Source organism: Taudactylus pleione, unplaced genomic scaffold (genome assembly GCF_031769625.1).
Source record: "Taudactylus pleione unplaced genomic scaffold, aTauple2 ptg000070l, whole genome shotgun sequence".
Classification (NCBI taxonomy): Eukaryota; Metazoa; Chordata; class Amphibia; order Anura; family Myobatrachidae; genus Taudactylus; species Taudactylus pleione.
Window position 1 is genome coordinate 14,698,071 of NW_028284472.1, and position 23,975 is coordinate 14,722,045.

The window sequence follows — 23,975 nt, forward strand, 5'->3', positions numbered from 1 at the left end:
TTGGCCCATGTCCCTTAATTGTACAGTGTATACTATCCATACAGTTTGGATTCACTTCAACTCATTTGTTTGGTAATTGTTACATATCCAGGTTTTAAAAGTGCAGTCACCACTATATCCCAGCTACGCCCGTCATTCTTATAAGCATTGGCTTTCCTGATATGACTCTGATATTTTATATACTTTATGTCATTATTATAGCAATTAGGAGATCACTGTTGTACTTTAGAATAACACATGGATGTATATTGTCCCCTGTCAGTATTTGCATTATTGCAGATAGGTATTGTGGATTTGCAGATACGAGCACATACTATTATTAGAGTGGTATGTCCTATAGGAATATATTACATATGATATTGTGTATTCCTTGTGTTATGGTTATATTGATGTGCATTTTAGCTTATGAATGAAATATTATTAGTTAGATTGTGTGTGTCCCATTGTGCCTGCAGCACTTTTCCACCTTTTTTCTCTTCAGGAGTCGATTGGGGCAGAAAACTTATATTCCTTTAAAAGTCGCATATTGTCAACAAAAGGACTGATTCAGAGTTATGTACAACTCTGAAGGTTTACATACAACTCCGATGGTTTACATACAACTCCGATGGTTTACATAGAACTCCGATGGTTTACATACGACTCCGATGGTTTACATAGAACTCCGATGGTTTACATACAACTCCGATGGTTTACATACAACTCCGATGGTTGCCGATCAGCGCTTGTGCAGGAGCTGTTCTGCGCATGTGCTGATCGGTGTCTGCGATGATGGTCACAGTGCCCCCTTTGCCACAACCAGGGCCGCCATCAGGAGGGGGACTGCCGGGACTAGAGTCCCGGGCCCGGACAGAAAAGAGGCCCGGCCAGCAGTGGAGTAGATAAGCTCCAGGGGTATTTTGAAAGCGCCGCCGGCCATGTGCCAATTGTAGCTCATGGACCAGAAGCCAATTATGAGCGGCCACAGCGGCGGCTTCTTATTGGCAGCCGGTCCGCGAGCTCCGACTAACTCGCAGACGGCACCAAATTCAAAATGCTGATGCCTCTCAGTCCCTGGGCCCTCTCTCTGTGCAGGTGAGACCACGAGTGGCAGCTAGTCAGGCAACACTCAGACAGGAGGAGCAGTAGCAGCGGGGGGAGGGAGTAGCAGCAGCGAGGGGAAGAACCTTTTTGCTACAGCCACTGTAAAGAGGAAGTGCTCAGATGGGCAGGAGAGGCTGCAGGGGATCCCACTTCCCATCCATGTACAGAGATTCCTGCTTTCCTACCCTCCCCTTGTTTTCCCACTTTTACCCTGCTCTCCCACTTTTACCCTGCTCTCCCACCCTCACCCTGCTCTCCCACTTTTACCCTCTCTCCCACCCTCACCCTGCTCTCCCACTTTTACCCTGCTCTACCACCCTCACCCTGCTCTCCCACTTTTACCCTCTCTCCCACTTTTACCCTCTCCCACTTTTAACCTCTCTCCCACCCTCACCCTGCTCTCCCTTCTCACCCTGCTCTCCCACCCTCACCCTGCTCTCCCACATTCACCCACTCTCCCACCCTCACCCTGCTCTCCCACTTCTACCCTCTCTCCCACTCTCACCCTGCTCTCCCACTTTTACCCTGCTCTCCCACCCTCACCCTGCTCTCCCACTTCTACCCTTTATCCCACTCTCACCCTGCTCTCCCACTTTTACCCTCTCTCCCACCCTCACCCTGCTCTCCCACATTCACCCTCTCTCCCACCCTCACCCTGCTCTCCCACTTTTACCCTCTCTCCCACCCTCACCCTGCTCTCCCACTTTTACCCTGCTCTCCCACTCTCACCCTGCTCTCCCACATTCACCCTCTCTCAGACCCTCACCCTTCTCTCCCACTTCTACCCTCTCTCCCACTTTTACCCTCTCTCCCACCCTCACCCTGCTCTCCCACTTTTACCCTCTCCCCCTGCTCACCCTGCTCTCTCACGTTTACCCTCTCTCCCACCCTCACCCTGCTCTGCCACTTTTACCCTCTCTCCCACCCTCCCCCTGCTCTCCCACCTTCACCCTGCACTCCCTCTTTTACCCTGCTCTCCCACTTTTACCCTGTTCTCCCACTTTTACCCTCTCTCCCACTTTTTACCCTGCTATTCCACCCTCATCCTGCTCTCCCACTTTTTACCCTGCTATTCCACACTCATCCTGCTCTCCCACTTTTACCCTCTCTCCCACCCTCACCCTGCTCTCCCACTTCTACCCTCTCTCCCACTCTCACCCTGCTCACCCACTTTTACCCTGCTCTCCCAATTTTACCCTGCTCTCCCACTTTTACCCTCTCTCCCACCCTCACCCTGCTCTCCCACTTTTACCCTCTCTCCCACTTTTTACCCTGCTATTCCACCCTCAACCTGCTCTCCCACTTTTACCCTCTCTCCCACCCTCACCCTATTCTCCCACTTTTAGACTCTCTCCCACTTTTTACCCTGCTATTCCACCCTCATCCTGCTCTCCCACTTTTACCCTATCTCCCACCCTCCACCTGCTCTCCCACCCTCACCTGCTCTCCCACCCTCCGCCTGCTCTCCCACCCTCACCTTGCTTTCTCACCTTCACCCCACGCTATCACCTCTATATAATAGATTAACATGTTATAACCTCCACCCCCACAGCCCAAACTTTGATAATTTTTTTAAAACTGGTTTATGCACCAATGCCACACCTCTGCTATAGCTCCACCCACATCCACAGCAACGCCCCTTTTCTCTGACAAACCAACCCCCTCATCCCAAGAGGGGGTGGGGCCCTGCATATTTTGACAGTCCCAGGCCCCCCAATCTCTGATGGCAGCCCTGGCCACAATAGATATGTAGAAGGTTAGTGTATCCTGCATTTTCTAGAGGTGTCTTCTTCCCCCTTATAGAATAGATTTGTGGTTATGTATTAGAATACTTTATAGGGCTGTATTACTGCTTCTTAGCTGATAGTGATACTTACTGCTACTTCCAGTAATAATTACAGTATTTTCTACACTGTCCGAATAACAAGACTCTATAATAATGTGTTGTATTATACATGTTTATAATGCAATGTTATGTCATTTTCCCAGTGATGTTACTTGATGTTACCACATCTTTCTATTATGTGCTGTCTTTCCTGCTCAATTGTATTACCCTGATGTTTTACATTTTATTTTGTTTGATTTTTCTTTTTCTTATATTAAGTGTATTTTGTTATGATTGTTTCTGAAAACTATAAAATAAAAAACTAAAATAAAAACTACTCAATTAAAAAATAGAATGCGTTGTATTAGGAGTAAGAGTCTGTTGTACCCACCTATGTCAGAGACACTGACATCAGTTTTATTCAGCATATAGCTAACCACGGTACTGTACTGAGTATAAGAAGTGGTGTAGCTGGAATTATATGTTATATCAATAGAATTGAGGTACCAGGAAATGTCCATTAGTTTAGTGAAGTTACAAACAATTGTTAATGTGTCTCCATAAAAAAGTGTCTCCGGGGACTTTGCAATGGTTAACTTTGCTGTAGGGAAGACAAAGGGAAAGCAAACATATTATTTATACATTGTAGCCATTATTTTACTGTCTACAGTATATAACGTTTATTGGTTTGTTCTGCACAAATGATATATAGGCCAGTGCCTTCCAAAACCTGTGCAGACAGAATTTGGCAAAAATAAAGGTCATACTTATACGTTTCTTGTTATTATATCTAACATTCTGACTCCTCCTGTTAGCACAGTATATGTTGTGTATTATATATAACTTACACTGGTTTTTTTTTTTTTGCAAAACTGAAAACAAAAAGACTAACGAGTCATCTGGTGTAACAATATGCAGACACCAGTTCCTTCCAACGTGAGAGATTTACCAGTCTGTATTCTGTAGATCTATGGAGGTTTAACAATCTATGTGTAGCGTCCGAGAGATACTGTAGGGGAGGTCCAGGGGGCAGGTATGGGGGGACCTGGTCACATGCTTTGTGTCATTGTGGCCCTCCCACTACTGCTGCAAAATGCTGAGATTTGCGGCATCATGCAGCAGATGTGTGGCTATATTGGCGCAATTTGCTGCAACTTCCGTTAAAACACCCCCATCCAGTCAACTTCACTGGGAAAGTAGGTGAGATCTAGGAAGGTGGGCTGCTGTAGGTAGGTAGGCAAGTATCGATTATCTAGACAACAGGTTCTCAAACTCGGTCCTCAGGGCCCCAAACGGTGCAGCCCAGCATCCCGGAGTGTGACAGGCTACCAATGTCCATCCCTGCACCAAACCAAATCTCCTTAAAATGCTATACCACATGCCTAACATGGCCAAGAAACACCCACCATATATTAACCCCATAGGCTACAACCTTCCTAACGTCACCCACCTTTCTACCTCACACAACTAGTAACACCTAACTGTCCGGTGACAGACCCCACAGACTCAGGTGTTTAATTACCGCCATGCATATGCAATGCATTCCATCTCTCTTCTAATTTATTAAATTCAGTGCAATAAAATAAAGTGTTTTTTTTTTTTATACAAGCAGTACAGACACACTGTAAGGTAATATAAGCTAATGATGCCTTTCCGTAGACAGCGGGAGACTCATGTGGACCAATGTGCTACACCAATTTCTTGGTGAGTGACAGCTGCTGCAACCAATACTGCATAATTCAGGGCAGATTTACTAAGCTCTGGAAAGAGATAAATTGGAAAGTGATAAACTAACAGCCAATCAGCTCCTAATCCCCCTTTCACACTGAAAATGAAAATCCTGTGTTATCCACTTTTACCCAGTAATTTGCTAAACAACCCGGGATTTTTCCCTGTGTAAAGGGGTCATCCCGGGACTAAATTCCCGGGTCTCTGATTCTGTTTTATTGCAGGGTGGTAGACCTGGAAATTAACGCAAAAACGGTCAACACAAAAATGGTTTATTAAACCTAACTCTAGACTAACCCTAACCCCTCCCCCTAGCGCCTAACCCTATTGGTCCCCTCCAGCAGCCTAACACTGACCCTCCCCAAAGTGCTCAACCCTAACCCATCCATAACCTTAAAAATTGAGAATAACCATCAAAAATGGGTTCGACAAATTTTGTGTAAACCATTTTAACCTGTTGACCTTTTAACCTTGTCAACTTTTAACTCTATCGACCTTCTGCACTGTCGACCATTTGTCAGTCGACGTTGTTCTTTTGACTATGTCAACCAATTACATGTCGACCATCTGATGTCTACCTATTGACTGTCGATTTTCCATCCAGATACCATCCTCAATGAGAGACTGACTATCATATTTCCTCGTATCTCAAGCTGCAACCCAGCAAGACTGGGACCTACTGTATCTAAAGCTATCTCAAAGTCACTGGTGCTGCCATTCCTTTCTACCCGTTACCTTTTGCCAGTGAATTGAGTCTGTTACTCTGAGAACTGTGGTTCATCCCTGTGCTGCTCTAATGGTTACCTGGCCGCAAAGGATGGTTTATTAGGCAACTGACCAGTTGTACATTTTCATGTACAGTAGTTTTTTGCACTTTAGGAGGAGACAACTGAAATAAAATATAAGCACAACTGAACATTAAATATTATATCACTCAGTAACAAGGCTTACCTTTTGGCAAATATGTCACATTTAATGTCTTTGAAGCTGTTGCACCTTCCAATCTCTGCAATTTGCAAGTGTACGAGGAGATGGACTCATTAAGCGCGCACTCTGTCACATCTGGGGTTACAATGTACGTTGTGCAGGTTGCGTTGCTAATTGATTCTCCTGTAACTGAGTTATGATGCAATTTATTTTACAAACATTCCAGTTACACTTTAATAAATTAGAGGAGGGGGGCCTATGATTTTATGTATTCGTGAGCAGAGTTCAATGCCATATTGGGGGGGGGAGTGTTGTTAGACATAGGGCAACTCCTGGATGTTGTGACCTACTGTAAGTATCATGATTTTTGTATTTACAAAAGTTGGATGGTCCAGATAATCACCTGGGTGTTACCGTTGTGGTACAATATAATGATCCACGACCGCCTTCAGTCTTAGCTAGGTGTCATGGATCAGTTGGCTCCGATTTCATGTACCAAGTTTTATTTTTCTGAAAAAACTCATACTAAGATAAACCAAAAAAGAGTCTATAACCAAATGTCTGAGAGATCATGATGCCACCTGCCCAAGTTTTTGGAATTAGTGTTTTATTTGGAAGATTTATACCTCAAAATAACTGGATTTAATATTTTAATCAACTGTCCAGTATGATTCTTCTAACTCTTACATAATTGTGGAATTAAATCTTCTCTCAAACATTACTCAACCCGCCAATCTGTTGCCCGATGGAATGGTATATCGGTGGGCAGTGCACACTGCATGTTCCAGAGTCTGACTGGGCGATACATTTTTCACCTGCACCAATCACATCGCTGGGATTGGCAGCTGGGTCGCTCCATCTGCTGTGCATGCAGGGCCAATGGAATTACCCCAATGACCAGCGCGGAAGCACACATAGTGCATACACACTAAACAATCAGGCCAATACGCTGGTCCAATTCACAATAATGTCAGAGAACTCATCTAATGTGTACCCAGCTGTACTCTTTGGTAGGGTAATCCAAACTAAGACCCATGAGACAAATGTGACCTTCCACCTGCTCCAATGTGGCCCTTTGACCGGACCACAGTTTGCTACACTCCTGCATCCCCCACAATGGTGAGGGTGGAGAGCTACATAGACCCTACTCGAGAGACAGGCAGAGCTGAGCCAACACCCCCTGAGTGGAAGAAGCTGCCTGCCCAGGTATCCTACCCCTAGGCTGTACCCTGACCCAGCCCGGGGTCTCCCATTTAGCCACAGAGATAGAAACAGGGCGAACAAGGACCAGAGACTTCTTCTGGGTAGTGATTGGGGCTTTCATCTGAGGGAGGACAGGCACTGGTGACTGTATATCAGGAGGAGGTGGGGAAAGGAAGCATAGGATCCAGGAATAGTATCTAAGGAGGAGAGACACCATAACCTAAGGATAAAACAGACCACAGTCATTATCTGAGAGACAGTATCTGAGGAGAATAGCCCAGGGACTCCTGTAGATTCAGAGATGGACAGAATTGCAGAGCAATTCCATCCATCTAAAATGCTAATGCAGCAGGAGGTATCTGCAGGAAACTGCTGCTGCTTCCCCCTGGGAGTGATCTAATCTAATCCCACCCAGCGCCCCAGCGGCACATGTGTTTTTCTGCGCCACCGCCAATTTCCCAGTGAGTTATATTTTTGTATCCTGATTCTATCCATAGACATAGCCAAACAGATTCTATTAGTTGTGAATGAAATAGCTGCACTTTTATACACAGCAAATGTACTGGACAATCCTAAAATGTGGTGATCATAGTGATTACATTTTGAGTCCTTCCATAGTGCACCGATCAGAACGAGTCATTTCAGCTATGAGGCCAGATGGGAAGAAACAAAATATATCTGACTTACCGGATTTCCCATTTACAGTCCATGTCCCAACTGAAACTAAAAAGTCTTTGGCACAGCAAGTCAAATTAAATGTAGCCCCATCGCAGGAAGTTTCGTTATTACCCGACAGATCTATCGGCAGCTCATTAATACTATCAATGGTTGTGTTTTGTTCTCGATTTGTTTCACTGACAGTGCAGGTGTAAGTACCTGTAGAAAATAAAAGGTAGAGTGGGGTAAACTCTGTTAGGAAACAAGGAAAATATGGATGAGATAATGGCCCATTCGCTAAAGAAGACAATTGTAAAGGCAATTATGGCATTATCGAATGTGGGTAAAAAATAGATTTCAATGTTACGAGAATGACCATTTTCTTAATTAGTTTTTATTCTTTCTGTGGTGGCCTCTTGTGTTACTTAATAACAAATATGATCATTGGTTATTTTTCAGGAGATGCTCTCTGTTTTGCATGTCTATCAGTAGAATGTGCTCTGGCATACATAGAGTTTACAAGGATGTTCTCTGTATTGTATGTTGCTCAATAAAATGCTTCCTGTATTGTATATTGGTACCTAGAATACTCTATTTATTATAGGGCATTCCCTAGGATACACTCTGTATTGCATGTACAGTAGGTTTCTAAGATGCTCTCTGTATTGTACATACCATAGGTCCATAGAATGCCCCATGTATTGTATGGCAAATATTAGGATGCTCTTTGTTTTGTATAGCAGTCACTAGGATACTCTCTATATAGTATTGCAGTCACTGTGATGCTCTCTGTATGGCATGACGGTCACTAAGATGTTCTCTGTATTCTATGACTGTCATTACAATACTCTCTATTTTTTATGGTGGCCACAAAGATGCATGGTCTCTGTATTGTACAATACATATATCATTAATACTGGCAAAATTATCATGCAAAGTGGTATAATACCTGCTTTGTCATACTTGCAATATATGGCACATTCATGGAAGCATTGTTACTTTTCATTTAATTTGAAACAATAAAATAATAATGTTGAATTATTCATGCTAGTGTCTACATGTAATCACAGTTACGTTTAAGAATATGTCCTTTTTCTATGTGAAAGCCATCCCTTCCCCAAGAAACTGTACAGAGAGCAATGAGAAGGTGAATCCTCCAACAGTTATACCCACGACCATACTAAACATTTGTGTAAGGAATTGTGCTGCACTGATGTGCTTATGCCACCCACTGGTGTGCTGGCATTGCCTATTTATACTTATACCACCTACAGGTGCAGTGTGGTGCCAACATGTGTGTTACCTCCATCTGGTACAGCACACTACACCTGCCTTTGATGTGACTCGCCTACCATTGCATGGTGCATTGGCTTGCATACAACTGATGTGACTAGCTATGTCTCACCTACATGAAGTATCTTTCAGAACATTTCTTGGGGCCACTTTATGTTCCCAATTTTCCCCTGACCCTATAGGATTATGTGGTTTGAGATCATAAGATACATTTTAATACTTTTATATTCATTTTAAAAATGTGTACATATGAAACTGGACGTGGCATTTGCTATTATCATATAGATATAACATTGTAACAATATTTCTGTGGCTGTTTTAGGGTTTCCTTTCTATCTTCCCCTATGAGGAACTCAGTAACTGATCCAGTATTTGAAGATGTAGTCAATTCATTGCCTAGCAACCAATGACATCACAGAGAGACAAAGCAATCACATCTGCTGCTTCCAATATTTAGTTTATCTGGTTGCTTTGTGTCTCATATAGGGGCCTATTCATCCACATGGCCCCCGTTAATTAAGTATCTAACTCTCTGCAAGTTTCGGCAGTGGACAATTAACCACAGGAGCAATTCAGTGTTGCTCCGATGCTCCAAAAACAGTTTTTGGAGTTTGCAAAATACTAAGCGGTCCCATCAGGCCCCAAATAGTGAATGGGCCCGTTACTAAAAACATGCAGACACTAGCGTTTCCACATGAGCAAAGGGCTTATGGCAGTTAATGAATAGGCCCAATAGATATGCAAGGGCAGCACTTGATTGGGGCAGAAAACTTATATACCTTTAAGCGACCCATATTTTATGCAAACCCGGTAGTTAACGTACAACTTAAATTTATTAGAATACTTTATAGGGCTGTATTACTGCTTCTTAGCTGATAGTGATACTTACTGCTACTTCTAGTAATAATTACAGTATTTTCTACACTGTCTGAATAACAAGACTCTATAACAGGCTTGCCTACCCTCCCGATTTGTCCGGGAGCCTCACGATTTTTGGGTGCCGCTCCCGGCCCCCCGGAAAGGCAGGCAAGCCTCCCGGAAGCCGGCATCCCTCCCTACCCCCTGCAGAGTTAATATCAAACCCCCCGCAGCGGGGGGGGGGCTCGGTGACCCGATTCACGCTGAATAGCGTCATTGTGGCCCCCTGCTTCACAATGCTGAAAATAACGGCATTGTGAAGAGTGGGTGGGTCCACGATGACGCAATCACGCGGGTCGGCCCCAGCTCCGCCCCCAAATGTGACATCATGGCCGGCCACGCCCCCCGCTGTTAGCCGGCAATCAGCTCCCTCCCGGAAGGAGGGAACTGATTGTCGGCAAGTATGCTCTATAATAATGCGTTGTATTAGGAGTAAGAGTCTGTTGTACCCACCTATGTCAGAGACACTGACATCCGTTTTATTCAGCATATAGCTAACCACGGTACTGTACTGAGTATAAGAAGTGGTGTAGCTGGAATTATATGTTATATCATTGGAATTGAGGTACCAGGAAATGTCCGTTAGTTTAGTGAAGTTACAAACAATTGTTAATGTGTCTCCATAAAAAAGTGTCTCCGGGGACTTTGCAATGGTTAGCTTTGCTGTAGGGAAGACAAAAGGAAAGCAAATATATTATTTATACATTGTAGCCATTATATTACTGTCTACAGTATATAACATCCTACCTATATGTTTCTTGTTATTATACCTAAAAATCGTGGCTCCTCTTGACTGTTAGCACAGTTTATGTTGTGTATTATATAACTTATACTGTTTTTGTTTATTTTTGCAAAACTGAAAACAAAAAGAACAAAAAGTCATCTGGAGTAACATTCTAACAGTCTGTATTCTGTAGATCTATGGAGGTTTAACAATCTATGCTAGACACCTCCTTGCTGCATTTGCAAGCACCATCGCGACCCCTGGACGCTGGTCACTGCAGAGGCCAGGAATCTGCGTCTGTCAACACAGACTCATCCTTCCCGGAAAACAGGGTGACATGCCCCCACTCCGTCCCCCAAATGCACATGCACAGAATGGGTCCTGCACAGGCACAGACCTCTAACCATCGAAGATGTACATTCATCATCGATGAACGTGCATCTCTGTAACAAGCCCTATGTGTAGCTAGCATACTTACAGTACCTACCTTTGGTTCCGAGAGATGCTGTAGGGGAGGTCCAGGGGGCAGGTATTGGGGGGCCTGGTCACATGCTTTGTGTCATTGTGGCCCTCCCGCTGCTGCTGCAAAATGCTGAGATTCGTGGCATCATGCAGCAGAGGTGGGACTATATTGGCGCAATTTGCTGCAACTTCCATCAAAACACCCCCATCCAGTCGACTTCACTGGGTAAGTAGGTGAGATCTAGGAAGGTGGGCTGCTGTAGGTAGGTAGGCAAGTATCAACTATCTAGACGACAGGTTCTCAAACTCGGTCCTCAGGGCCCCAAACAGTGCAGCCCAGGATCCTGGAGTGTGATGGGCTACCGATGTCCATCCCTGCACCAAACCAAATCTCCTTAAAATGCTATACCACATGCCTAACATGGCCAAGAAACACCCACCATATATCTACCCCATAGGCTAAAACCTTCCTAACACTACCCACCTTTCTACCTCACACAGCTAGTAACGCCTAAGTGTCCGGAGGCAGACCCCACAGACTCGGGTGTTTAATTACCGCCATGCATATGCAATGTATTCCGTCTCTCTTCTAATTTATTAAATTGCAGTGCAATAAATTTAAGTGATTATTTTTTTTTTTTATGCAAGCATTACAGACACACTGTAAGGTAATATGAGCTAACGATGCCTTTCCGTAGATAGCAGGGGACTCATGTGGACCAATGTGCTACGCCAGCTTCTTGGTGAGTGCCAGCTGCTACAAGCAATACTGCATAATTCGGGGCAGATTTACTAAGCTCTGGAAAGTGATAAATTGGAAAGTGATAAACTAACAGCCAATCAGCTCCTAGTCCCCCTTTCACACTGAAAATGAAAATCCTGTGTAATTCACTTTTACCCAGTAGTTTGCTAAACAACCCGGGATGTTTCCCTGTGTGAAGGGGTCATCCCGGGACTAAATTCCCGTGTCTCCGATTCTGTTTTATTGCAGGGTCGTAGACCTGGGAATTAACGCACAAACGGTCAACACAAAAATGGTTTGTTAAACCTAACTTTAGACTAATCCTAACCCCCCTCCTACTGTCTAACCCTATTGGTCCCCTCCAGCAGCCTAACAGTGACCCTCCCTGAAGTGATTATCCATAACCTTAAAAATTTTGAAAAACCATAAAAAAACGTGTCGACAAATTTTGTGTCAACCATTTTAACCTGTTGGCCTTTTAACCTTGTCAACTTTTTAACTCTGTCAACATTCTGCACTGTCGACCTTTTTTCAGTCGACGTTCTTTTGACTATGTCAACCAATTGCATGTCAACCATTTGGTGTCTACCTATTGACTGTCGATATTCCATCCAGATACTGTCCAAATGAGAGACTGACTATCCTACTTCCTCGTATCTCAAAGCTGCTACCCAGCAAGACTGGGACCTACTGTATCTGGATTCAGTATGGTTCAAATCCCGACAGTGGCATCCCGGCATAAGTGAAAATCCCAATCGTCGAAAGGTAAGTATTCACTAACCTATTCTACCTCCTAACTCTACTCTCCCCCTCAAGTGCCTAACCCTAATCCCCCCCTTCCCCGCCGCCTAAAGTCCCTGGGGGGGTGCCTAAGCCTAACCTCCCCCCGGGGGTGCCTAACCCTAACCCTCCCTTCCCCTAGCCTAACCCTAAACTCCTGGACAGTCGGGAAGCTGGCTGTCGGGATTCCGTCCGTCGGCTTCCCGACTGCTTCCCCTGTATCTAAAGCTATCTCAAAGTCACTGGTGCCGTCATTTCTTTCTACCCATTACCTTTTGCCAGTGAATTGAGTCTGTTACTCTGAGAACTGTGGTTCATCCCTTTGCTGCTCTAATGGTTACCTGGCCGCAAAGGATGGTTTATTAGGCAACTGACCAGTTACATTTTCTGCACTTTAGGAGGACACAACTGAAATAAAATATAAGCACAACTGAACATTAAATGTTGTATCACTCAGTAACATTGCTTACCTTTTGGCAAATATGTCACATTTATTGTCTTTGAAGCTGTTGCACCTTCCAATCTCTGCAATTTGCAAGTGTACGAGGAGATGGACGCATTAAGTGCGCACTCTGTCGCATCGGGGGTTACAATGTACGTTGTGCAGGTTGCGTTGCTAATTGATTCTCCTGTAATTGAGTTATGATGCAATTTACTTTACAAACATTCCAGTTACACTTTAATATAATAGGGGGGGGCTATGATTTTATGTATTCGTGAGTAGAGCTCACTGCCATATTGGGGGGGGGGTGTTGTTAGACATAGGGCAACTCCTGGATGTTGTGACCTAGTGTAAGTATCATGATTTTTTAATTTACAAAAGTTGGGTGGTCCAGCTAATCACCTGGATGTTAGCGTTGGTACAATATAATGATCCACGACCGCCTTCAGTCTTAGCTAGGTGTCATGGAACAGTTGGCTCTGATTTCATGGAAAAGTTTTATTTTTCTGAAAAAACTCATACTGAGATAAACCGAGTCTGTAACCAAGTATCAGAGATCATGATGCCACCTGCCCAAGTTTTTGGAATTAGTGTTTTATTTGGAAGATTTATACCTCAAAATAGCTGGATTTAATATTTTGATCAACTGTCCAGGACAACTCCACTAATTATTATATAATTGTGGCATTTAATCTTCTCTTAAGCTGGGTACACATTACCCGACCTGCCAATCCGACGCCCGATGGTTCGAGGAAACAATATATCAGGCAGTCAGTACATACTGCTCGATCCGGTGTCTGATCGGCCGATACATCGTTCATCTGCACCAATCACCTTGCTGGGGTCGGTAGCTAGGTCACTCCATCTGCTGTTGTAACAAGCCATCGTAGCGTCCTGTTGGACTTCAGTGCACAAGGCGGCTCTCGTGCGCTTGTTGCTAGGAGTGTCAGAGTAGACGGTTGCTTCTAAGCTTCTACAGTCTCAATCGCACTTCAGTATCATCTATTACCAGCACTAGCGGCAGCTCAGCCACACTACAGCATCTAAGCGGTAGCTGTCACCAACATCAGCACAGTCTCAGCTGCATTACAGTGTCAGAGTGTACAGTTGTTTCCAAATTTCTATAGTCTCAGTCGCACTTCAGTGTCAGAGTATATCATCTGTTACCAGCAATAGCGGCAGCCTAGCCACACTGCAGCTAACTGTTACCAACTTCACGGTAGTTGCTGTCATCTACCAGCAATTAGAAAGACTCTCATTATTTAGACTTTTGCTGCAATCTTGTCAAGTACACATATGCCATCCATGCTGCAACCAGCAAAGTACATATCAGCCCTCAAGGTTGCAACCAGCCAAGTACACATCAGCCCTTAAAGCCTGCAACCAGCCAAGTATACATCAGCCCTCAAGGCTGCAACCAGCCAAGTACACATCAGCCCCCAACTTCCAACCAGCCAAGTACACATCAGCCCTGAAGGCTGCAGCCAACCAAGTACACATCAGCCCTCAAGGCTGCAACCAGCCAAGTATACATCAGCCCTCAAGGCTGCAACCAGCGTAGCACACATCAGCCATTAAAGCTGCAACCAGTGAAGTACACACCCACCCTTAAGGTTGCCATGCGATCAAAGTCAATCAATTGGCCAGTTCTCCAGTGTCCTGGGGTTCTACTACCTCTTCTGTGTGAATCTCCCCAGGGATTCATAACAGCTGTGCATACATGGCAGATGGAACAACCCTGATGTCACCATGTGAGAGTGCGCATATTACCTTCACACTAGATTATTGGGATGATATATCTGTCCAATTCACCATATCATCCGAGAAATCATCCAGTGTGTACCCAGGTTTACTCTTTGGTAGATGAGTCCAAACTAAAGCCCACGGGCCAAATGTGGCCTTCCACCTGCTCCAATGTGGCCCTCTGACCGGACCACAGTTTGGAGTCTTCGATCCACCGATAGACTCCTGCACTTCCACAATGGCAAACAAGAAGTGCTGTGTAGGCCATACTTGAGAGACAGATTGAGCTGAGCCAACACCCCCTGAGCGGAAGCAGCTGCCAGCCCAGTTATCCTGCCCATAGGGTGTCGTCAGCCAGGAGTCTCCAATTTAGCAGTAGTGTCAGACACAGGGCGGACAAGGACCAGAGATATCTTCTGGGTAGTGATTGGGGCTTTTATCTGAGGTAGGACAGGCACAGGTGACTGTATACAAGGAGGAATCCTGTATGATGGGGGAAGGGAGCATAGGATCCAAATACAGTATCTTAGGGGGAGAGATACCATAACCTGAGGATAATACAGACCACAGTCATTATTTGAGAGACAGTATCTGAGGAGAATAGCCCCTTACTGAGAGAGTTGGCCTTTGCATTGTTCTTCCTGCATGCCGGTGTTATGAATACCGACATGAATGGGAAGAGTGACGGGATGCATTTCATGCAAATTACGATGCGTCTTGCATCCCGCCTTGGGTATCACCGACATGCCACGTGACTTCCAGAGCTACTTGTCCTGTTTTTAATTGATCAACCGGCATCCGTGCACTTTTTGATCATGTGGCGAAATATCTGTTACGTGTGGGACAGACCAGAGGAACATACTTACACTGGTACAGCCTCACTGGTGTGTTAAGGGCATTTTTTTTTGAGCAATAAACTGTTCACTTAGATCTAGAGATGGGAATCGATATTGAAAATATTGGTCTTATTTATTTTCCACGTTTGATGTCCTATAATTAATAGTGAGGTTTTGATACTGCCTCAATATTGTTTTTTATTTTTTAACCAATATTCATTATTTGTTTATAGGCTCCTGCAGGCCGGCCAGCCCCAGACTAACCCTTTCATTCCCTGTGACGTGAGAGTCGCAGCTGCCATCTAGCAGCCGCTGCACACAGCACACACTCAGCAAGCCGCAGGGCATTGTGATGTCACGTCTGTGTCTCAGAAAATGACGCATAGAAGGTTCAGATTTTTTTTCTGCAAACAATATCTTGTCTCTATCAATTTTTTCTTCAATGTTGAAAATATCAATATTTGTAATAATTCCCATCCTTATTAAATGCTCTGTTTGCTTGAATGAGGGCAAACCTCCGTAATGTGAGCTGGGGAAGGCCTTCCATGCTTTTCATGATTGCATAATCAGCATCCACAGCGATAGGGAAACAGAGGCTTCCTACTGCTATATCCTCAGAGAGGACCTGCTTCTGGGTAGCACACATTGCCAATGTTCACAGACGGAGTTGAACGATTTTTCTGCTACTGTTCATGAGCAAAATTCCATAAATACTGGTACAGTGCACGCGGTGCATGGTGTGTACAAATAGTGTCGCAGTAGTGATTGTGACTCATGGTCTCATAAATGCATTGGACATGCATTTGGCATTCCACGGCGGTGACTGGGAGGGGGCTATTCAGACACACAGAGATGCACCATCATATGGGCGTTTGACCTGAGCGCTCAGGTGCGTATATGCTCAAATTGGAAGCCATACTCTGACTGACAATCTGCACCTAGCACGGGACTGGTGCAAGTTTCGATGGTGTGACCGATGATTCACCTAAAGAAGCACAAAGTGCAATGATTGCTTTTAGTAGCATTAGTAAAAAGTCACAGACGCGACTACAGTAAAAGATGCTAAAGCGGTTGCTGTGGCGATGCTACTTGGGATGAGTCCCAGACTGTCCTTTGCTACAGAAATATATAAAATAGACATTACATATATAGCCTGTATTAGTGCATATCCAATCTAAATCTAATCCAGCAGCATCTCATAGCTATATTTTGTGTATCCTGATATTATCCAGAGACATAGCCATACAGATGCTATTATTTGTGAATGAAATAGCTGCACTTTTATACACAGCAAATGTACTCGACAATCCTAAAATGTTGTGATTGTAGTGATTACATTTTAAGTCCTTCCATAGTGCACCGATCAGAATGAGTCATTTCAGCTATGAGGCCAGATGGGAAGAAACAAAATATATCTGACTTACCGGATTTCCCATTTACAGTCCATGTCCCAACTGAAACTGAAAAGCCTTTGGCACAGCAAGTCAAATTAAATGTAGCCCCATCGCAGGAAGTTTCGTTATTACCCGACAGATCTATCGGTAGCTCATTAATACTATCAATGGTTGTGTTTTGTTCTTGATTTGTTTCACTGATAGTGCAGGTGTAAGTACCTATAGAAAATAAAAGGTAGAGAGGGGTAAGCTCTGTTAGGAAACAAGGAAAATATGGATGAGATAATGGCCCATTTGCTAAAGAAGACATGTGAAAAAGGCAATTATGGCATTTTCGAATGTGGGTAAAAAATAGATTTCAATGTAACGAGAATGACCATTTTCTTAATTAGTTTTTGCTCTGGCATGCATAGAGTTTACAAAGATATTCTCTGTATTGTATGTTCCTCAATAAAAATGCTCAGTATATTGGTCCCTAAAATGCTCTATTTATTATAGGGCATACGCTCTGAATTGCATGTACAGTAGGTTACAAAGATGCTCTCTGTATTGTACATACAGTAGATCCATAGAATGCTCCATGTATTGTATGGCAATTATTAGGATGCTTTTTGTTTTATATAGCAGTCACTAGGATACTCTCTATATAGTTTGGCGGTCACTGTGATGCTCTCTGTATGGCATGACGGTCACTAAGATGTTCTCTGTATTCTATGACTGCCATTACAATGCTCTCTATTTTTTATGATGGCCACAAGGATGCATTGTCTCTGTATTGTACAGTACATCTATCATTAATACTGGCTAAATTATCATGCTAAATATTATAATACCTGTCAGAGGGAGTGGAAGAGGGAAGGAGCAGAGGGGGAGAAAAGGGGCGCAAGGTGCCGAGAATCCTAGCACCGGCCCTGCATAGGAAGGAGTGGGGCTCCGGGAATTAATGCCATCTGAAGATGGCGTTGTTTCCTCCAAGTGAACTCTGAAAACTTTCAGTTTTTGGAGTTTGCAAATTACTAGGCGTCCCAGTCAGGCCCCAAATAGTGAATGGGCCCGTTCCTAAAATCATGCAAAACTAGTGTTTCTACATGAGCAATGGGCACATAATGGTTATTGAATAGGCCCCATAGACATGTAAGGGCAGCACTTGATTGTTAGATTATTCTGCCTTTTTAGAAAGTCGCTGTTCGCGGTGAAACTCATTAAAGATAAGCTGATATTATTGGATATTGCTCCTAAAACCAATACAGAGCAGGACTGTATTTCTGGATTACCATATTATTTTTAGACTGGAGGCCTCCAACTAAAGGCGCATTACGCTATGGGGCTGAGGCCTCAGCACCTAATTACCGGCATTGCACACAACATGCTGTTGAGCCGCAGCTATTTATGATCTATTAACTCAGCGACCTGCAGCAGAGCTGGCGGAGAGATAGGCCGGGAAGCGGCAGATACAGCAACTTCATGGCCGGCAGGAGCGGCGCTCCCACTGCGCTGCCAGAGACGTACCCACTGCAGCTACTGATCTGTCTATTTACGGTTGGTGATTTGGCCCATGTCCCTTAATTGTACAGTGTATACTATCCATACAGTTTGGATTCACTTCAACCCATTTGTTTGGTAATTGTTACATATCCAGGTTTTAAAAGTGCAGTCACCACTATATCCCAGCTACGCCCTTCATTCTTATAAGCATTGGCTTTCCTGATATGACTCTGATATTTTATATATTTTGTATCATTATTATAGCAATTAGGAGATTCACTGTTGTACTTTAGAATAACACATGGTTGTATATTGTTCCCTGACATTTTTTGCATTATTGTAGATAGGTATTGTGGGTTCTCAGATACGAGTACATACTATTATTAGTGTGGTATGTCCTATAGGAATATATTACATATGATATTGTGTATTCCCTGTGTTATGGTTATATTGATGTGCATTTTAGCTTATGAATGAAATGTTGTTATGTAGATTGTGTGTGTCCCATTGTGCCTGCAGCACTTTTCCACCTTTTTTTCTCTTCAGCACTCGATTGCAGCAGAAAACTTATATACCTATAAAAATCCCATATTGTCAACAAAAGGACTGATTCAGAGTTATGTACAACTCTGATGTTTTACAGTACATACAACTCTGATGGTTTACAGTACATACAATTCCGATGGTTTACAGTACATACAACTCCGATGGTTTACAGTACATACAATTCCGATGGTTGTCGATCAGCGCTTGTGCAGGAGCTGTTCTGCGCATGTGCTGATCGGCGTCTGCGATGATGGTCACAGTGCCCCCTTAGCTACACTTTTTACCCAGGTACAGAGACTCCTGCTTTCCCACCCTCCCCCTGCTCTCCCACTTTTACCCTCTCTCCCACCCTCACCATGCTCTCCCACTTTTACCCTCTATCCCACCCTCACCCTGCTCTCCTACTTTTACCCTCTCCCACCTCACCCTGCTCTCCCACTTTTACCCTCTCTCCCACCCTCACCCTGCTCTCCCACTTTTACCCTGCTTTCCCACACTTGCCCTGCTCTTCCACCCTAACCCTGCTCTCCCACCCTAGCCCTGCTCTCCCACCCTCACCCTCCTCTCCTACTTTTACCTTGCTCTCCCACCCTCACCCTGCTCTCCCACCCTCGCCCTGCTATCCCACCCTCACCCTGCTCTCCCATTTTTACCCTCTCTCCCACCCTCACCCTGCTCTCACACTTTTACCTTCACCCTGCTCTACCACCTTCACCCAACATTCCCATTTTTTCCCTGCTCTCCCACCCTCACCCGACTCTCCCATTTTTCCCTCTCTCCCACTTTTACTCTGCTCTTCCACCCTCACCCTGCTCTTCCACTTTTACCCTCTCTCCCACCCTCACCCTGCTCTCCCACTTTTACCCTGCTCTTCCACCCTCACCCTGCTCTCCCACTTTTACCCTCTCTCCCACCCTCCTTATGCTCTCCCACTTTTATCCTCTCTCCCACCCTCCTTCTGCTCTCCCACTTTTATCCTGCTCTCCCACTTTTACCCAGCTCTCCCACCCTCACCTTGCTCTCCCACCCTCACCCTGCTCACCCATCCTCCGCCTGCTCTCCCACCCTCACCTTGCTTTCACACCCTCACCCCGTGCTTTCACCTCTATATTATAGATTAATATGTTATAACACCCACCCCCACTGTCCAAACTTTGATAATTTTTTTAAACTGGTTTACGCACCAATGCCACACCTCTGCTATAGCTCCACCCACATCCACAGCAATGCCCCTTTTCTCGGACAAACTGCCCCCCCATCCCAAGAGGGGGTGGGGCCCTGCATATTTTGACAGTCCCAGGCCCCCCAATCTCTGATGGCAGCCCTGGCCACAATAGATATGTAGAAGGTTAGTGTATCCTGCATTTTCTAGAGGTGTCTTCTTCCCCCTTATAGAATAGATTTGTGGTTATGTATTAGAATACTTTATAGGGCTGTATTACTGCTTCTTAGCTGATAGTGATACTTACTGCTACTTCCAGTAATAATTACAGTATTTTCTACACTGTCCGAATAACAAGACTCTATAATAATGTGTTGTATTATACATGTTTATAATGCAATGTTATGTCATTTTCCCAGTGATGTTACTTGATGTTACCACATCTTTCTATTATGTGCTGTCTTTCCTGCTCAATTGTATTACCCTGATGTTTTACATTTTGTTTTGTTTTATTTTTATTTATTTTTTTCTTATATTAAGTGTATTTTGTTATGATTGTTTCTGAAAACTATAAAATAAAAAACTTATAAATAAAAACTCAATTAAAAAAAAATAGAATGCGTTGTATTAGGAGTAAGAGTCTGTTGTACCCACCTATGTCAGAGACACTGACATCAGTTTTATTCAGCATATAGCTAACCACGGTACTGTACTGAGTATAAGAAGTGGTGTAGCTGGAATTATATGTTATATCAATAGAATTGAGGTACCAGGAAATGTCCATTAGTTTAGTGAAGTTACAAACAATTGTTAATGTGTCTCCATAAAAAAGTGTCTCCGGGGACTTTGCAATGGTTAACTTTGCTGTAGGGAAGACAAAGGGAAAGCAAACATATTATTTATACATTGTAGCCATTATTTTACTGTCTACAGTATATAACGTTTATTGGTTTGTTCTGCACAAATGATATATAGGCCAGTGCCTTCCAAAACCTGTGCAGACAGAATTTGGCAAAAATAAAGGTCATACCTATAAGTTTCTTGTTATTATATCTAACATCCTGGCTCCTCCTGTTAGCACAGTATATGTTGTGTATTATATATAACTTACACTGGTTTTTTTTTTGCAAAACTGAAACAGAAAGAATAATGAGTCATCTGGTGTAACAATATGCAGACACCAGTTCCTTCCAACGTGAGAGATTTAACAGTCTGTATTCTGTAGATCTATGGAGGTTTAACAATCTATGTGTAGCTTCCGAGAGATGCTGTAGGGGAGGTCCAGGGGGCAGGTATGGGGGGGCCTGGTCACATGCCTTGTGTCATTGTGGCCCTCCCACTACTGCTGCAAAATACTGAGATTCATGGCATCATGCAGCAGAGGTGGGGCTATATTGGCGCAATTTGCTGCAACTCCCGTCAAAACACCCCCATCCAGTCAACTTCACTGGGTAAGTAGGTGAGATCTAGAAAGGTGGGCTGCTGTAGGTAGGTAGGCAAGTATCGATTATCTAGACAACAGGTTCTCAAACTCGGTCCTCGGGGCCCCAAACGGTGCAGCCCAGCATCCCTGAGTGTGACGGGCTACCAATGTCCATCCCTGCACCAAACCAAATCTCCTTAAAATGCCATACCACATGCCTAACATGGCCAAGAAACGCCCACAATATATCCACCCCATAGGCTACAACCTTCCTAACGTCACCCACCTTTCTACCTCACACAACTAGTAACGCCTAAGTGTCCGGAGGCAGACCCCACAGACTCGGGTGTTTAATTACCGCCATGCATTTGCAATGTATTCCATCTCTCTTCTAATTTATTAAATTCAGTGCAATAAAATAAAGTGGTTTTTTTTTTATACAAGCAGTACAGACACACTGTAAGGTAATATAAGCTAACGATGCCTTTCCGTAGACAGTGGGAGACTCATGTGGACCAATGTGCTACACCAACTTCTTGGTGAGTGACAGCTGCTGCAACCAATACTGCATAATTCGGGGCAGATTTACTAAGCTCTGGAAAGAGATAAATTGGAAAGTGATAAACTAACAGCCAATCAGCTCCTAATACCCCTTTCACACTGAAAATTAAAATCCTGTGTAATTCACTTTTACCCAGTAATTTGCTAAACAACCCGGGTTTTTTCCCTGTGTGAAGGGGTCATCCCGGGACTAAATTTCCAGGTCTCTGTTTTATTGCAGGGTCATAGACCTGGAAATTAACGCACAAACGGTCAACACAAAAATGGTTTATTAAACCTAACTGTAGACTAACCCTAACCCCTCCCCCTAGCGCCTAACCCTATTGGTCCCCTCCAGCAGCCTAACACTGACCCTCCCCGAAGTGCTCAGCCCTAACCCATCCATAACCTTAAAAATTGAGAATAACCATCAAAAAATGTGTCGACAAATTTTGTGTAAACCATTTTAACCTGTTGACCTTTTAACCTTGTCAACTTTTAACTCTATCGACCTTCTGCACTGTCGACCATTTGTCAGTCGACGTTGTTCTTTTGACTATGTCAACCAATTACATGTCAACCATCTGATGTCTACCTATTGACTGTCGATTTTCCATCCAGATACCATCTTCAATGAGAGACTGACTATCCTACTTCCTCGTATCTCAAGCTGCCACCCAGCAAGACTGGGACCTACTGTATCTAAAGCTATCTCAAAGTCACTGGTGCCACCATTTCTTTCTACCCGTTACCTTTTGCCAGTGAATTGAGTCTGTTACTCTGAGAACTGTGGTTCATCCCTGTGCTGCTCTAATGGTTACCTGGCGGCAAAGGACGGTTTATTGGGAAACTGACCAGTTGTACATTTTCATGTACAGTAGTTTTTTGCACTTTAGGAGGACACAACTGAAATAATATACAAGCACAACTGAACATTAAATATTATATCACTCAGTAACAAGGCTTACCTTTTGGCAAATATGTCACATTTATTGTCTTTGAAGCTGTTGCACCTTCCAATCTCTGCAATTTGCAAGTGTACGAGGAGATGGACTCATTTAGCTCACACTCTGTCGCATCGGGGGTTACAATGTACGTTGTGCAGGTTGTGTTGCTAATTGATTCTCCTGTAATTGAGTAATGATGCAATTTATTTTACAAACATTCCAGTTACACTTTCATAAAATAGAGGAGGGGGGCCTATGATTTTATGTATTTGTGAGCAGAGTTCAATGCAATATTGGGGGGGGAGTGTTGTTAGACATAGGGCAACTCCTGGATGTTGTGACCTACTGTAAATATCATGATTTTTGTATTTACAAACGTTGGGTGGTCCAGATTATCACCTGGGTGTTACCGTTGTGGTGCAATATAATGATCCACATCTGCCTTCAGTCTTAGCTAGGTGTCATGGAACAGTTGGCTCTGATTTCATGGACCAAGTTTTATTTTTCTGAAAAAACTCAAACTGACACAAACTGAAAAAGAGTCTGTAACCAAGTATCTGAGAGAACATGATGCCACCTGCCCAAGTTTTTGGAATTAGTGTTTTATTTGGAAGATTTATACCTCAAAATAGTTGGATTTAATATTTTGATCAACTGTCCAGTATGATTCTTCTAATTCTGATATGATTGTTGAATTAAATCTTCTCTTAAGCATTACTCAACCCGCCAATCTGTTGCCCGATGGAATGGTATATCGGTGGGCAGTACACACTGCATGATCCAGTGTCTGACTGGGCGATACATTGTACACCTGCACCAATCACATCACTGGGATTGGCAGCTGGGTCGCTCCATCTGCTGTGCATGCAGGGCCAATGGAATGACCCCAATGACCAGCACGGAAGCACACGTAGTGCATACACACTAAACAATCAGGCCAATACGCTGGTCCAATTCACAATAATGTCAGAGAACTCATCTAATGTGTACCCAGCTGTACTCTTTGGTAGGGTAATCCAAACTAAGACCCACGAGACAAATGTGACCTTCCACCTGCTCCAATGTGGCCCTTTGACCGGACCACAGTTTGCTACACTCCTGCATCCCCCACAATG

At 43.9% G+C, this 23,975-nt stretch overlaps 1 protein-coding gene across 1 annotated transcript in view; it reads right to left on the reverse strand.

Moving 5' to 3' along the window:
- LOC148533788 (adhesion G protein-coupled receptor F5-like) overlaps nt 1–23,975 on the reverse strand; it is a 481,437-nt gene that overhangs the window by 354,951 nt on the left and 102,511 nt on the right. The window contains exon 8 of the mRNA XM_088467202.1: nt 5,588–5,746. Within this exon, the coding sequence (XP_088323328.1) occupies nt 5,588–5,746 (159 nt within the window). The remainder of the gene's footprint in view (nt 1–5,587; nt 5,747–23,975) is intronic.